The sequence below is a fragment of the Mytilus californianus genome, unplaced genomic scaffold (genome assembly GCF_021869535.1).
Source record: "Mytilus californianus isolate M0D057914Y unplaced genomic scaffold, xbMytCali1.0.p SCAF_8, whole genome shotgun sequence".
In the NCBI taxonomy this organism is placed as follows: domain Eukaryota; kingdom Metazoa; phylum Mollusca; class Bivalvia; order Mytilida; family Mytilidae; genus Mytilus; species Mytilus californianus.
Genome location: NW_026262734.1, coordinates 106231761 through 106248970, shown reverse-complemented (window position 1 = coordinate 106248970; position 17210 = coordinate 106231761). Strand labels below are relative to the sequence as shown.

Below are 17210 nucleotides of genomic sequence, written 5' to 3'. Positions count from 1 at the left end.
CTCATCTGATGAATTTTTCTACCCTTTCCAGTCACTATAAAGTGTTACAACTTTAATTTAGACACAACACATAAATAGTAATTGGAAAGGTACTGCCATTGCATGTGTAATGCAAATATATTTAAAAAAAAAATAATGTAAGAGTTGAAATTGATACAACTATCCATAAGCCAATTGACCAAAGAACGAAGATTTGCGCAATTACAGAATGCATATGCCTGGCTCGGGTTTAAAAATAAAAGACCGTTTACAAAACATGAGAAGCGAAAGTGAACAGTAAAAATCGACATGATGAAATTATGAGGTCGTCAAGAAATGAACTTTGTGATAATTTACTCGTTCCCTAAACCTGAAATATTTCCATCGTCTACTTTCAAAATGCTTTTCAAATGAATGGGACCGTCTTTAACCTAAAATATATGCCATACTGAACGTTTCAGCTTGTTTATGGTGAGTAAATAAAAACTGCGTTGTACAAACAACTGTTTACTTTCAGTTTGAGTTTATCGTGACTTACGATCTAAAAACTAGAGACGTTCCGAAATCCTGTTTTGGCCGGATCAGAAATAACAGAATGGCAAGATGCACCTTTGAAAACTATGTAGGCGAAGAATTTGAAACAAAGATAGGGCTGCCACAAGGATCAGTTCTTGCTCCCACATTATTCAACATCTTTATCAACGACCTACTGGGAGATATTCTAGGAGACTACACAAAATTTGCTGATGATGGAACACTCTGGCAAACAGCTAAACCAGACCAGATAATAGAACTAAAGGATAGAATGAAGGATGACATCACAAAAGCAGTGAAATGGACTCAGAAATGGAGAGTAAACATCAACCTGGACAAAACTGAAATATGCATCTTCTCAAAAAAGACAATCGATGAAGAGGACAAACGTATTCTGATTCAAGGTAAAGAACTCAAATACAGCTCGACACCAAAGCTCCTTGGAATCATTATGGACGAGAAAATGACCTTTAGCAAACACATAGATGCCATTGAAAAAAGAGCAAACCGGAATTTAACTATTCTGAGAGAAGTGAGACAGATTAGCAAAGTAAAGACAGAAAAGCTATTACAATTATACTACAGTCTAGTTAGATCAGTCATGGAATACTGTAGCCCAGCATGGCAAATAGCAGATCCAAAAGACCTGCAAAAACTTGACAGAGTACAGAGAAAAGCACTAATCCTATGCATGGATATGCCTACAACATCTGGCAGAGAAGCACTAGAAGTCGAAACAGGAGTTATGCCAATAGACCTTAGGCTAGAACAAATAGCCATAAAAGAGATAGCAAAGATTAAATCCAAATCTGCACAGGAACCCATCAAACAGAAACTTGTGAGGTATGAAGATCAGGACACCTATGACAAGTACCCAACACCGATGGGCAAAGCACTAAGCCAAGCAGCAGAAATGGACAAACAGACGAAGATTAACATCAATCTCATAGAACCTGAGTTTACCTACAGACTGGGAGAAACTCAAATGACCCAATCAAAACCTTCATATTGGAGTCGACTAGGCAACTCAAAATCAAGGACAAGTGAGCAACAAGAACTTTGCCAGGAAACCATTAACCAACTCATGGGAGATTGCGCACAAGAACAAGCAATATCGTTCACAGATGGATCATGCTTAGGGAACCCAGGACCCTGTGGAGCAGGAGCAATTATTTATGCTGAACACATTAAACCTGCTGCAAGACTACACAGACCTGTGGCACAAAGAGGATCCATCCTCCTGGCAGAACTCATAGCGATTCTCATGGTCCTTGAATACTGCATTACAGAAAATATGTACAACACAATACAAAAAATCAAAATTTTCTCTGACAGTCAAAGCGCCGTGGGATTACTAACACTGAACTGGGCCCCAAATAGCTACATCTCCGTAATAAGAGAAATAAAAGAAAACATTGAGCATCTTAGGCAAAAAGCACTAAATGTAATCATATCATGGACACCAGGACATGCCAATATAGCTGGCAATGACGAGGCTGACATCCTTGCAAAAACAGCAGCACAGGAAGCAAAAGAACTACCACCGGAAAATAACGTCATAACACTACAGGACGTCAAACAGGCAGCCTATAAAAGTACAGGAGAAAAATGGCAGAGAAGATGGGAAATATCTGAGAGAGGCAGGGACCTTTACGAAAAAATACCAACTACGAAACACTCAATCATGTATGATTTTCCCACTAAAAGACATTTCAGTATATTCGCCCAACTAAGAACTGGCTATACAGAACTCAACTACTACAAGAACTGAGTAGGCCAAACCAACGGCATAGAATCATGCAACTGTGGAGCACCTGAAACACCTCACCATTTCCTTCTGGAGTGTCCCTGCTATGAGAACAAACGAGCAGATATGTTACAACAAATATCCAAAGAGGTCGGGACCAGAAACCTGAATTTAGCTACTATGCTAACGAGACTAGACGGCGAGAACACCGAAGAGTCAAAAGCCAAACTACAAACAGTGGCACATTACATTGACAGAACAGGCAGATTTGATACTGCTGTTCCTCAATCCCAATCTTAACCAGCGCATACTAAATTAAAGCACAGAGAAGAAAATACGCCGAGAAAAACGCACCAGAGAGAAAACCTGCACATTGGGAAAATTCGTGCCAACAGGCCTTAAGATTGAGGATTGAGGAACTCGGCCAATACGGAAAAAAATCTGTATTGGCCGAGTTGACATCTTATATTGCATATGCAGTTTTCATCATTTTAAGTACAATAACAGTGTAGTTAATTAATAATGATACAGTTACAGACTCTGCTGCTATAACTTTGTGAACAAAGATTCATACGCACCGCGTGGGTATAACCGTATTACTAATTTCCGATTATTAAAATCTTCGTAAATCTTGATAAAGACCAGTTTCTATCCAATGGATATCAAAATGATTCCGATTATTACTTTTTTAATGATTGTAAAGTTGAAATGGCATGAAAGGCTGACATTATTTAGGAGAACTATTTTGTCTAGCGATTGCTGATCATTGGAGGGTAAAAAGTCCAACACCATAACAAAACGGATCTATTTATCATGTATACATACCGATTGTTTACGATTGTAAGACATGTGCATAAAAGTGAAAGCTCGAATAAATATGAAAAATATAACAAAGGGATAGCTCCAAATACCATTTAATAACAAAAAACATATGGACAGGTCAAGATATCTTTTTGGTAAATAAAATAACGTATGTAAACTGGTTCCCGTCCGACTACAACACTTTAACAAAGACTTTGTTCGAGTGTAGCGTAAGACAAGCAGATTCCAGTTAGTATGTAAAATAGTAAATATGAAACCGAGTGCGGTAGGCGGAGGCATAATCAACTTCCGTTAGTTCTGGTCAATGGTATCGGAAACATGCCGCTGATAGCGTCATTTTCCAAAAAAACAATGCAACTGATTTTTAAGCATAACATGAAATGGCATTGCCAACATTCCCAAACTGTTTTTACGCTTTAAGCTTGATTATTGTCTAACCTTTTATCACGTCATTACTTTTCTCCTTTACTAATTTATAATTTATTATAAAACTAAAGTTCAAACTTACTCAGGCAAGGTTGACCTTAGATGGGTTTGGCTATTATTTTTAGGTCTGTTTTGGCCATATAGCTCTTTGCATGTTTCAGTACCTAATATATATATACATCATTGGCTTTCAAATTTTTGTCTTTGAGAAATACTGATTACGGCAAATCAAGAAAAATGCTTTAGATACATCATATTTGAAAAGTGCTTTTCATTTACTCCTTTTTGTGTCCCTGCCATAGTCGACAGGGGCATTAAGTGTTACCCTTGATCTTCTGTCTGTCCGTCCCTCAGTCCGTCCCTTTTTCGTTTGTTTGAAGCTTGAGCGAGGGGATTCATGTCCTCAGACACATTCTTCTTTTATTTCAAAAATAACTTACTACTATTGGATGAACAAGGGATGAAGTACTTCCTGCTGAATTCTAAAATAAACAAAAATATATGAAAATATATACACAGCTGATCACAAATACATGCGACAAACATAACAATTTCCTTCTACAGCAATATAACTACATGTATATCACAGACACATCATTATGGGGTATATACATATTACATTTGTTATTCTACTCTACAGCTTATGCCCTATAGGATTTTTTTTATAGAGCATAAATACTTTCAAATAAACTGCTGAGTCAGGAATATGTTCAGCCTAAATTGACATCATCTATATAACATTTTCACCGTCACAAGTTCTATAAATAATCATCATATTTCCCTATGACTACATTATTCTGCTCAATGTTTTGGTAAATACTTGGGAGTCAAGAGTTCTAGTCTTTTAAATTGAGTAAAAGGAGGTGATCCAAGGCCAAATAATGTATTTTGCACCCTTTGAGACTCGTATATTTACATTGAGTTTGATCTTTTGCTAAAAGTGACAAAATTAAGACATTCAAAAGCCCACATCAGGATTCTTATCCTGCCATGTGCAAATCATAAGACACATGTAATATACATGGAAATATACCTACCCTTCTGAAGCACCGTATATCACTTGTACTTTTGGTTGAAGTTCATACTGTTCTAATCTTTTAGTTTCAGGCATTCACTGAAAGCCAAGGGCGATAATTGTGAAAGGAAGGTCAATTGGAACAAACACAAACTCTGTAGTCTTTAAACACTAAATCAGATCATTATCTGCAGGCATAACAAACAAACAGTTGATTTAAGAATGAGGGAAGGACAAACAAAACCATATGTCTTGGTTACCTAAAGACAAGGCATAACAATTGTTGAACATATATGGTATTTAAATGTGAAAATAGGTTTAATAATTACAACTTACCCAGAATTTGACCAAATATATAGTGACAATGTCCTTCAGCCTTCTCTGTATGAAAGGGTCTCTTTTAAAATCAAGATTGGCTAATCCACTAACAAACTAAAATAACAAGTATAAAGATTGGCTAATCCACTAACAAACTAAAATAACAAGTATAAAGATTGGCTAATCCACTAACAAACTAAAATAACAAGTATAAAGATTGGTTAATCCAGTAACAAACTAAAATAACAAGTATAAAGATTAACTAATCCACTAACAAACTAAAATAACAAGTGTAAAGATTGGCTAATCCACTAACAAACTGAAATAACAAGTATAAAGCTTGTATAATAGCTATATTAGAGAAAAAAAGCTTTAAAAGGAAAGGTATATATGATATAAAAGATTCAGAAAAATGTTTCTCAAACAGAAAAAAATTAGAAGCTAAAGTAGTCATTCACCAAACAGTACAATGCATAAGGTATAACATCAACAAAAGCCCTTGCCTAGCGATGAAGACATTACCTCACAGTTCAGCGGCAGATATTATTTGATCAAATGACTTTAATACTGATAATACAATAGTTCATTAATTAGTCCACCACAGGCACAGCAAGAACTGGACTAAAATGGATAGGAAATTTTTTCGGTATGACCTTGAACTTACCAAATGTAAGTGATCCCTGATAATTCCTAAGAAGACTGGACTCATTGGTTTATCTTTCTTGAACAATGTATGTGGTACTATCATTGTGTTTATAATGTCAGGGAGTGGACAGTTTGGTTTGGACTGAAATAAAAGATAATAAAATTGACTTGTTCAAATAAGAAATTGTTAAATATTGCAAGTAATTACTAAGTTAAAGGGATTATTGATATGAAATGTACGAGATATTTGGTCTTCATATACATAAGGGAACCCAACACATCTTTGGCCATATAAGGCTATACTAAACTAACATGTTACTCTAAATTTAATTCTAACCCTAATTCTTAAACCTTACTTTAACCTGACCCTTACTCTTAAATAAAAGCTTACCCTAAAATACATCGTCCCCAATAGTACATGAAGGGCAAATATTCCATTGTGTAACAATACGCATCAAATTATTTTTACGTTACTTTATTTGAAGTTAATCTCATATTTACCTTAGGGATATAACAAAATAGGATACTGGTGTATGAAATATATTAAGAATTTTACAGGTCAACATCAATTGTCCAAAGATATAAATTCATTAAAATATTGTGCTGTGAACTTGATTTCAGTGACTGAGCAAACTTTGATACTGCATAATCTAGTACTATTTTTGTAATTGATATCAATTAGTTTTGTGCTTTTTCTTAATTGCTTTATATTTTGTAATTTTCATAGTATTATCTGTTGTTTTACTGACAGAATGACCAATTCTATGTCGTGTTTTGAATATTGCTGTTTACATTTTGGTAGTTTTTCCTTTTTTGCCATGGCATTGTCAATTTATTTTCGAGTTTCATTATCCCTTTAATATCTTTCGCCTCTCTTCAAATCAAAAAGCTATGGTTCACTAATGATACCCAAGTATTAATGATACATTTAAGTTTTTGATAAACAGGAAGTTGATGAGTAATATGGATCTAAGGCTTGGGTATATTTCAAAATACATGAATAATGAGTCAAAATTAAGTACAACAAATAAAAGATTGGACGGACAGACAGATGGAGACAAACCGTCAGTCCTCTTAAAATTCATCAATAGGGGCTATTAAAATGAATATTGCATGGACAGACAAATGGAGAGCAGACCTACTGTCTCCAATAAGGGAATAATAAAATGATTACCTTGACATACAAAAGGTGAGCACAACACTTGATAAGATAGCCTATAATAGAGTAAGCTGTAGATAGAGTTTCTACTGGTCGGAACGTTTGTAAGAATGGCATGACATGGCGATGAATATCCTTCACATAATCTGTCACTTGGTCACGAAGTTCTATTTTCTCCTTCCAATTCTACAACAAAGCACAGTGAGGTGTTACAAAATTCTCCATATACAAAAACTTATGTCTGGAGAACTTGTGTCTTGACTCCTATATTTAACTATTGTCGTATTGATGCCATGATGAAATTTTTTACATTGTATACCAGTACTCTAAGAGTAATTATGGTATAAATTTGTTCAGCTGCAATATATAGGAGACTATAAATGTCGTAGCACAAGATCATTATGTATATATTATAATCTTGGGTCTTTTGAAAATGTTGTGAACTGTGATGTTTTAGTCATTCGTGCAACCATTTAAGTTAAAATTGTTTCTTTTTAATTTTAAATCTATAAAAGAAGATAGCTCTTATTGCAACTATAAACTTTTGCACTGCATAGCCAGGGCAAGTTCTCCATGTCTAATTATGACAGACAAGATATTAACAAATTAATTTTCGTAATAAGATTTTTTTTAACTGTACCTCTAATTTATCATACAAGTTCTGTATAGCTTTGAATACATGGAATAAGATCTTGTCATGTTCGTCTGGTACAATGTAACTGGCTCTGTTCAAGATACCTTGTACAGCTGGTAGATTCAGCATGCTTCTGTAATTAAAAGGAAAAAAAAAAACATTTTGGATGTAGTTTATTTAATCCTGTTCTTTTCATTCATATTTCTTTTCCTCTGTATTACAAGATTGATGAACTGATAGTGCCTCTTTGTTCAAAATTTCAAAAAGCTGGTAAATATATCCTTCACCTTTATAGGTCTTATAAATTGGTGAGAAATATAATGGAATAGGCCTGGACTTCTACAAAACAACTCTTTGGTCCTGTAATATTTTACTGTAAAATCTAAAATGTTGTGCTTTATAAAATTAAAGAAGATTGAAGAAATGTATAATATCATCTTTTTCTATAAATTTAAACAGATCACAACTGTCAAATAGTTTGTCATGTGACCACATTGAGTAATATACCTGTTCAGGGCCTGAAGTTGTTGTGATGAAGCAGGCACCAATACAGCACATCTTATTCAGGTTTGTATCAATGCAATTTGATAGTTGGTCATGTGACCACATTAAATAATATACCTGTTCAGGGCCTGAAGTTGTTGTGATGAAGCAGGCACCAATACAGCACATCTTATCCAGGTTTGTATCAAGGCAGTTTGATAGTTGGTCATGTGACTTGATAAAAGGTCAAGGGCATTATCAACTGTGACAATGTGACTGAGGTATCTGCATACAATACTGTAAATAATTTATCAGTCAATAATTGTGTGTTTTGTATAATTTTGTTTAGATAAGAAGTATTGAGACTCTTTTGTAAGATGCCTAATCACTGTATATGACTCATTAATGTATTTTAATAAGAGTAACATAGTAGCTGTCACTAGGGAAGCAGATACCGCTAACTCATTTAGGAGAACCTAAGTTTACCACCATTTTATTGGTAGGGTTCATGTTGCTCCGTCTTTAGTTTCCTATGTAGAGTTATAATGACTTGTTTTTCATCTTTCTTCTTTTTTGCCATAGTGTGGTCTGTTTTTCTTTATCAATGGTGTTTGATTTCTTAAAACTAAGATCTTCATTTATATAAAAACATCAAGAAAATTTGAAAATCCTGAAAATAAATCAATGCAAATTTAAATGCGAAATAAAGTATCCATGAAAAATTAGTGTATGATACAAAATTATCTTAAAAAAACAACAGTGTACAGTGTATATATGCAAGTTAAAAGAATAAAAACATTCAAAATATTTTTGTACTCACTTTTTATTTATGTTTTCACAGTTCAACATCAACTTCATTACAGTGAAATAATCATCTGGTTTACTACAATCAGAGAATAATTATTTTTCATGTTTTTTATTTATATTGGTGTAATTCCATTTTTTGTAAACCAATACACAAAACACATTGTTAAACAGTATATAGTACACAAGACTTATATGGAGCAGAATCTGCTTACCCTTCCAGAGCACTTGAGATCACATCAGGTTTTTGGTTGGGTTCTTGTTGTTCAACCTATATAGTTTTTTTTTTGTATTTTGCCATGGCATTGTCAGTTTGTTTTCAATTTACAAGTTTGAATATCCCTTTGGTATCTTTCCCCTCTCTTTTATATCTTTCCATTAGAAGTTTAAAAAAAATTCATTCCATATGGAAGGAAGAGGAAAAAAGATACAAGTTAGGCATTATTTAAATATTTTGTATTTGATGTTGAATGATGGTAATGACGTGTTTAAAGTCCATGGCATAAGGGACAAGAACTTGTTACTGTGTGATATGAAATCTGTTTTGTACATTAGACCAGCAGGCTGAGCAAGATTTTTAATATTAAGTTCAAAAGGTTACAGTCCACAGGAAGACACATCAGCCTACCCTCAGACTTTTTTTTTTACTCCCAAGTTTATCCATCTCTAATCTTCTGCTTAAATGTTGCTTTGGAGAGAAGCAGCAAATAGTGGTTCTTAAAACTTTGGTTTGACCTGGATGAGGATTCAACCCTCAACCTAGGATCACTCAAGATGAGCAGGCTACTTTGAAATCACCAACCTGTGTTCTTGAATAATGAACAAATTTGTGTGAGGGTAGGCTGACATGTCTTCCCAACAAAATAAGGCAAATAAACAATTTTTTATGACTTTTATTGTACTTAATAACATCAACAACCCTTCTTTTCATCAGCATTCACTCATTAACATTAAAAGAGACACAAGTTATCAAATCTGATTTTTTTTCAGTTCGACCAACTTTTAACTACATGAGTCATCTGTATCTTAAAATTAAAATACACAAACCAATCTAATGCCAACAAGGAAATCTCAGCCAATATGTCTGCTAACTGAACTTGTGCTGTTTGACTCTGACAAAGGTCTCTAACAGGTGGATAGATGTTGCAAAATACTGCATTGTGGAATACTGAAATAGTAAACATGTTGTCCACAACCAATAAAATACATCAGAATTCTCATCTCCTTTTACGTTAACAGTATCTCGCCATGAGTAACACAAAGGGTGCCATATGTGAAGCAGGATCTGTTTAAGTACTCTTTTGGAGCACCTAAGATCCCCATTGGTTTATGGTGGGGTTTGTGTTGCTCAGTTTTTGGTTTCTATGAAGTGTTTTCAGACTTTTGTTTGTCTTTTTGCTGTTTTTTTTTGCCAAGTTGTTGGTTTTTACACAACTAATAATTTTTTAACACCTTGATTTGTCAAATTTTGTTACTAAGCAGACAATGCATTTTGTGAAAAAGTGAAACAAGCAGTAGTATTTTAAAATTAATTAAGAAATACAGTAATATGTTTATATTTAGTGGACATAACGCATTATTTGTTAATAATTTGGACATCCAATAGTATTTCATTCACAAGTGGGATATCCAAAAATATATTTTTTTAGAAATTGAAATACACAAAAACGTTTTTTAATAAGTGTGACACACAGTATGACATACCTGTCAACTGACCCGTATCCTCTGGTTCACACCCTAGAATTCACCCCTTACCCGGGTTTTTTTAAAACACCCGCCCAGTGGCTACAACAACCCGGGATTTCAGAAAATGACCCGTTTTCACCCGTATTTCAGACCGGGATTGTTTCTGGTATTAAGAAGTCAAATATACTTCCGATTTTCTCGGCATTTTTCCTTTGAAAAGGTAAACAATTGAAATTAGAATTTGCTTATTTACCATGCCAATGGCAGCTATCAAAACATTACATTTGATTGAAAAGTAACAATTCGAGGATTGTTTGTTAATTGTACCACAGAAAGTTGAAGCCAGTCAAGCTTGAAATACAATTTTATGTCTTGCTTAAAAGATTTGCCGTTTGCAAATATCAAATATCCTGTAAAAATCATTTTAAAACAATTTGAACCTTTTAATACATTTCTGGTGGAGAGAATAATTTTGTTATCACTTAAATGTAAAAGCTTTTAATCAAATCCATATGCTCTAGATATTACACTGAAAGGAAACACACTAACTTCTTTCTATTTATCTTCCTCCTGTGTATAGGAGCACATAAGCTATAATATTGATTTATAATTACATGTACAGATGGGGTTTATGACATTCATTAATAAGAAGAAGTAAACTAGTGTGAACTAGACATCATTGAGATGGGAGCCATCTCTGTGGGCCCCACTGTGAATAACGTGTGGTAAAAAATTTGTATCTTTACCATGGGACATAGGGTTGTCATCTGAAACCAAAGTTTTTGACCTTGACCTAGGAAGTTGTACATACATTATGACACACCCTCTGGTGTTGGTTAATATACATGTCAAGTATAAACTTTGAAATCATAAAGGTTCTCAAGATGTAGAGCGGACACGATCTTTACCATAGGACATGGGGTTGTCAACTGAAACCAAAGTTTTTGACCTTGACCTAGGAAGTTGTACACACATTATGACACACCCTCTGGTGTTGGTTAATATACATGTCAAGTATAAAGTATGAAATCATAACGGTTCTCTAGATATAGAGTGGACACAATTTGTTACGGACAGACTGATCACTATAGGGCGACCCGCCATTCGGCTGGGCCCTAATAAAACAATAAAAGGGCATTGCTTTAGAAAGATATTTAATTAATGATAAATATTTATATATATAACAAATACAAAAGCGATTATTTTCAGGCAACTCAGTGGTACATGTATATGTTATCGTATATAAAAAAACTCTCAATACTAAAATTGGACCGAAAAAGTTCGTACGCGTTATGACCTGATATTTTCTTCTTCAATGCAGGTCATGACCTGCATTTTCAGTTTCAGAGGTTGACAGGTATGAGTATGATTCGGTCAATAAGTGGGACAGGAGTAAAATTTTGATTATAAGTGGTACACAAAGTAATTTTTTGTTGAAAAGTAGGACACAAAGTAGAATTTTATTTGTAAAAGTGCAATGAAGTAATATATATATAAATTACTAATGGTTCCACAAGTAAAGATTTTCTTAACACAAGAGTTCACCAGGAAAATCATATTCCACATTAAATAACAAATCCATGCCTATACTGAAATGTCCACAAGTTTTTTGAATTGTGAAAGAGTAAATGAACATACAATACCTTCAGCTTGTTGGAAATTACCACTTGTAATACCAAACACATCTCTCTTGTCAGATAAACTTGTCAGCCTACAAAATAAACAGAGGAAGAATATTTAATACTTTTCTCATTTATTGCTTCAAATGTTTCATGTCAGGGCCTTTTATAGCTGACTATATGGTATGGGTTTTGCTTATTGTTGAAGGCCAAAGGGTGGCCTATAATTGCTTAAATCTATGTCATTTGAACTCTGTTGGATACTTGTCTCCTAAGCAATCATACCATATTTATGAATGTGTTTTTCATACTCCATTAATTTCTTATATAAAAAAAAAAGACAAAAATTACTGTTTATACAATATACTCATCACTGATCCTAGCAATAAATTACAATTTAACTAATTTGGTTTCATTATATATGTGATAGTACCTGACTTTACTAATAACATCTTGTAGTCCTGATATAACTGTTGGTACCTCATTATTCCTACATGTCTTTAACAACTTAGAATAGCCTTCTCCTGAAATAGTATAACAGTAATAACATTACCTTCCAATGTATATCTAATTAGCAATTGTCAGCGATTAAAAAAAATAGAGTTATGATATCATATACTGATGGTGGTTTTAAAAGATCTTGAAGTTTTAGTTTACAGCAGAAACTCAATCTAAAAAGTTATTAACCTAAAGCTTCGAGCATCCAGGTAAGTTAACATTTCTGATCATTTTTAAGTGTTAATGAATTTAAGGTTTAATTAATGTCTATAAAGAACCATAACAGAGTACATGCCAGATATAACAATAATAGACAAAGTAAAATTTTATTGATACTATGCCATCAATTTATTAGATGTTGTTTCAAAAGTTTTCCAACTAAGAGCCAAAATAATGTTGCTACTTTTGTACTTAATCCTGGCCGTCTTCCTAGAAATTTGCTATTACAATACCTTACATGCAGGTATAAGGAGTATATTTCAAACCCTTATCAGCAATTTAAGTAAAGGCTCTTACAACATTTAGTAGTGCCTTTGATAAATAAATCAATGACCATAACTCCAGAACAACAAGAGTGCACACGCTGAAATGTCTTGCCTTCTTTACTAATCATTGATATTATGTTGATAGTCCTAAATATAAATCTTTATTACAACTGTCACATAAACTTAACATTAACCAAGTAAACTAAACATTGACCAATGAACCATGAAAATGAGGTCAAGGTCAGATGAACCATGCTAGGCAGGCATGTACAGCTAACAATTCTTCCATACAACAAATATAGTTGACCTATTGCTTATAGTTTAAGAAAAACAGACCAAAACACAAAAACTTAACACTGAGCAATGAACCTTGAAAATGAGGTCAAGGTAAAAAAAAACCTGCGTGACTGACAAATAGATCATAAAATATTTCCATACACCAAATATAGTTGAACTGTTGCATATAGTATTAGAAAAAAAGACCAAAACTCAAAAACTTAACTTTGACCACTGAACTAAGAAAACGAGGTCAAGGTCAGACGACACCTGCCAGCTAGACATGTACACCTTACAATCATTCCATACACCAAATATAGTAGACCTATTGCATACAGTATAAGAAAAACAGACCAAAACACAAAAACTTAACTATAACCACTGAACCATGAAAATGAGGTCAAGGTCAGATGACACCTGCCAGTTGGACATGTACACCTTACAGTCCTTCCATACACCGAATATACTAGACGTATTGCTTATAGTATCTGAGATATGGACTTGACCACCAAAACTTAACCTTGTTCATTGATCCATGAAATGAGGTCAAGGTCAAGTTAAAACTGTCTGACCGTCATGAGGACCTTGCAAGGTACGCACATACCAAATATAATTATCCTATTACTTATAATAAGAGAGAATTTAACATTACAAAAATTCTTAACTTTTTTTTCAAGTAGTCACTGAACCATGAAAATAAGGTCAAGGACATTGAACATGTGACTGACGGAAACTTCGTAACATGAGGCATCCATATACAAAGTATGAAGCATCCAGACCTTCCACCTTCTAAAATATAAAGCTTTTAAGAAGTTAGCTAACGCCGCCGCCGCCGCCACCGCCGGATCACTATCCCTATGTCGAGCTTTCTGCGACAAAAGTCGCAGGCTCGACAACAAGTACAAATTGTCAACATCAAACTTCCACTCAATTTTCTCATCAGAAACAACATAATTTTTTTTTCAAAAGATGTTGAAATATTCTCAAGGTATTGCATGGGAATGACTTAACATAAAACATCATTTTTCAATTTTTTCGATTGATGAAGGCCAATATCTCCCAAGCGACAAAAGTGAAAAGCATCAAAATTGATCTTGATCTCATGAGAAACAACATATCAATAATGATGATGGATTGGTGGTGTTTAACACCTGATTTGTCACAGGCTAGTTCACAGTCACCCTACCCCAACACGTTATTCTGTTTCCAAGTTGACTAAACTTCTCTTGGTGGAGAAGCAGCAAATAACCAATTTTTGTTTGACCTGTTCAAGGTCGGCACTTGAAATGAACAAGTTACCACAAAAACCACCCATGTGTTTAATATCATAACAAAATTTGAAAAGAACTCATAGTTGCTGCATGGAAACAGTTAGTAGCCACCAGCTTTACTATCAGAAATTGATATTAACCATTTTTTTCGTCTGTTATAAACATAAATTACCTATCAACAAATACTGAGATAAACCGACATCTTTGGAAGAATCAAATACTTCTTGTGTTCCATCTAAATAGACATTAATCAACTTCCATAAACTGTGTCTAAAACCTGGATCTGATTCAAATACTTCAAATTCCCTGAAAAATATAAACTTTGATCAACTTCCATAAACTGTGTCTAAAACCTGGATCTGATTCAAATACTTCAAATTCTCTGAAAAATATAAACTTTGATCAACTTCCAAGACTGTGTCTAAAACCTGGATCTGATTCAAATACTTCAAATTCTCTGAAAAATATAAACATGGATCAACTTCCATAGACTGTGTCTAAACCCTGGATCTGATTCAAATACTTCAAATTCTCTGAAAAATATAAACTTTGATCAACTTCCATAGACTGTGTCTAAAAACTAGATCTGATTCAAATACTTCAAATTCTCTGAAAAATATAAACTTTGATCAACTTCCATAGACTGTGTCTAAAACCTGAATCTGATTCAAATACTTCAAATTCTCTGAAAAATATAAACTTTGATCAACTTCCATAGACTGTGTCTAAAACCTGGATCTGATTCAAATACTTCAAATTCTCTGAAAAATATAAACTTTGATCAAATTCCATAGATTTTCTCTTAAACCTGGATCTGATTGAAATACTTCAAATTCTCTGAAAAATACAAGAATTACTTTTTTTTAAATAATTTTCATGTAATTTAAATAATTGGTAAGAAATAAAAGTTAGTTAAAATATACCAAGTCTAAATTCAGGGTCTGATTCAAGCATCTAACATAAAGCTTGACATCAATTTCAAGAAGCTCTGATAGTAGTTCCTGAGAAAACCTTCACAAAAATTTCATGTGACAGAGTGACGGAGAGATGTATACCTCCCTCCTTTCCAAGTTATCTGTATTTCCCAAACACCGTAACATGAGTGCATTATGAAAGCAGACTCTAGATTTAGCTTATCACCTGGATATACTGTAAATTGGGAAATTATTGCGAGGTTTTTATTATTACGAAAAATGCGACAGGGTTGTAATCGCAATAATTTAAACTCGCATTTTGGATTTTTTTTTATATGAATGAAGGTGGATTTTTCTAAGTATCGCAAAATTAATAATCGCATTTTGGTCTAAATTGACAAAATCGCAATAATAAATGCACGCAATAATTTCTGAATTTACAGTAGACCAGGGTGTCAAAACAATGATAACTTATATAAAATGGTCTGTACAAATTAAAATTTGTGGAAAATACAACTTGAACTCTGACAACATATATATAAATGATTTCAAACTGTTTAGCTCATAGGGTTCATGAATGTAAGTTCAATTAAATAATGAAAAAGAGTAAAACTTGATAAATCTATACTTACAAACAAATATTGCTGAAGGAGGTTGCAATTTTAGTTGCAATGAATTTGACATCCATGTTTCTTTCTAAATATAGTAACATTAATGCAAACATGCCTTTCCAAGTCATTGTTAACTTTCCTACATTTTGACGATTTACTTCTATCATATCATAGAATCCACTTAGCTTTGTACTCTGTAACAGAAAGAGACATCTATGGATATACTTAGTTATATTGAGGATTCATTTATTTTCTTGTGTACCAATTTTGGAAGATTATAGAAAACTTGCATTAACTTGCATTTTCATGGATATATGATTACATGGTTTTGCCAAAGTCTGCAAACAATGCTATAGAAAATTTGTAATGAGTTCCTAAATTCCTGGTCCCTCCTATACTCACAAAATTTGGTATTCAAAAATTAATAATGAATGTACATTAGATACTTTAAAATTTTTCCTAAACTTGCTATACTATATTTTTTCATTACAACTATCTTTAGTTTGGTATAATCAAACCATTTTTTTCTTTTTTTCAAATTGTGTTTAATCAGTTGGTTGTTCATTTAATGTTAAATCATAACTAAAATATTTTGATTTACAATTTATGAATATCAACATCATCTAAAGAAGTGGTTTTTACTTTTATCATATATGATCTAGATAGGCAAAAGGGAGGTTTGTTAGAATATAAAACTAGATTACCCTACCATATTTGTGCCTGTACCAAGCTATCTGCAAAATGTGTTGTTCATTATTTGTTTTTGTTGGTAAGTCTGTTTTCAGAGGAGGTGGTTAGTGTGGTCTGTTGTATTGTCTAGTAGTTTTGGTAGTTATGTAACACTGATCCTTTTTATACATTATTAATAAATAATATAGACAGAAATATTTGTAAGAGTGAAATACAAAAAAAATCTGGTATCCATAACAATCAATGAATTAGTAATCCGAGTTTAATATTGACATAAACTTTTCGTGTTTTGAAACCATGATATCTCTTCATATTACAGTCAAGGGTGTAACTTGAATACGTTATTAGAGAAAAATAACATACATGTGTTATTACAGATACTTTCTCTTAATCTGTAGTAACATATGTTTGTTATCAGTTAAATGTACCATAATAATTTTTATTTTCAGTGGGCACTTGGGAATTCTTGAAACTTGCGCAGTAACTTAATACGTAACCTTGAAAACTAATTTTCCAATTCAATTAATACATTTTTGATCAACCATGGTAAATCAATGAGACAAGGCTTTTAAGTGATAACTTAGCTGTAATAAC

At 33.2% G+C, this 17210-nt stretch overlaps 1 protein-coding gene across 1 annotated transcript in view; it reads right to left on the bottom strand.

Moving 5' to 3' along the window:
• LOC127712953 (protein MMS22-like) overlaps window positions 1–17210 on the bottom strand; it is a 54520-nt gene that overhangs the window by 14269 nt on the left and 23041 nt on the right. The window contains exons 16-28 of the mRNA XM_052219538.1: window positions 15948–16120; window positions 15088–15162; window positions 14574–14707; window positions 12305–12395; window positions 11896–11963; window positions 9614–9734; window positions 8583–8645; window positions 7901–8059; window positions 7286–7412; window positions 6661–6831; window positions 5506–5628; window positions 4860–4955; window positions 3949–3990 (exon numbers count right to left, since the gene is read on the bottom strand). Of these exons, the coding sequence (XP_052075498.1) occupies window positions 3949–3990; window positions 4860–4955; window positions 5506–5628; window positions 6661–6831; window positions 7286–7412; window positions 7901–8059; window positions 8583–8645; window positions 9614–9734; window positions 11896–11963; window positions 12305–12395; window positions 14574–14707; window positions 15088–15162; window positions 15948–16120 (1443 nt within the window). The remainder of the gene's footprint in view (window positions 1–3948; window positions 3991–4859; window positions 4956–5505; window positions 5629–6660; window positions 6832–7285; window positions 7413–7900; window positions 8060–8582; window positions 8646–9613; window positions 9735–11895; window positions 11964–12304; window positions 12396–14573; window positions 14708–15087; window positions 15163–15947; window positions 16121–17210) is intronic.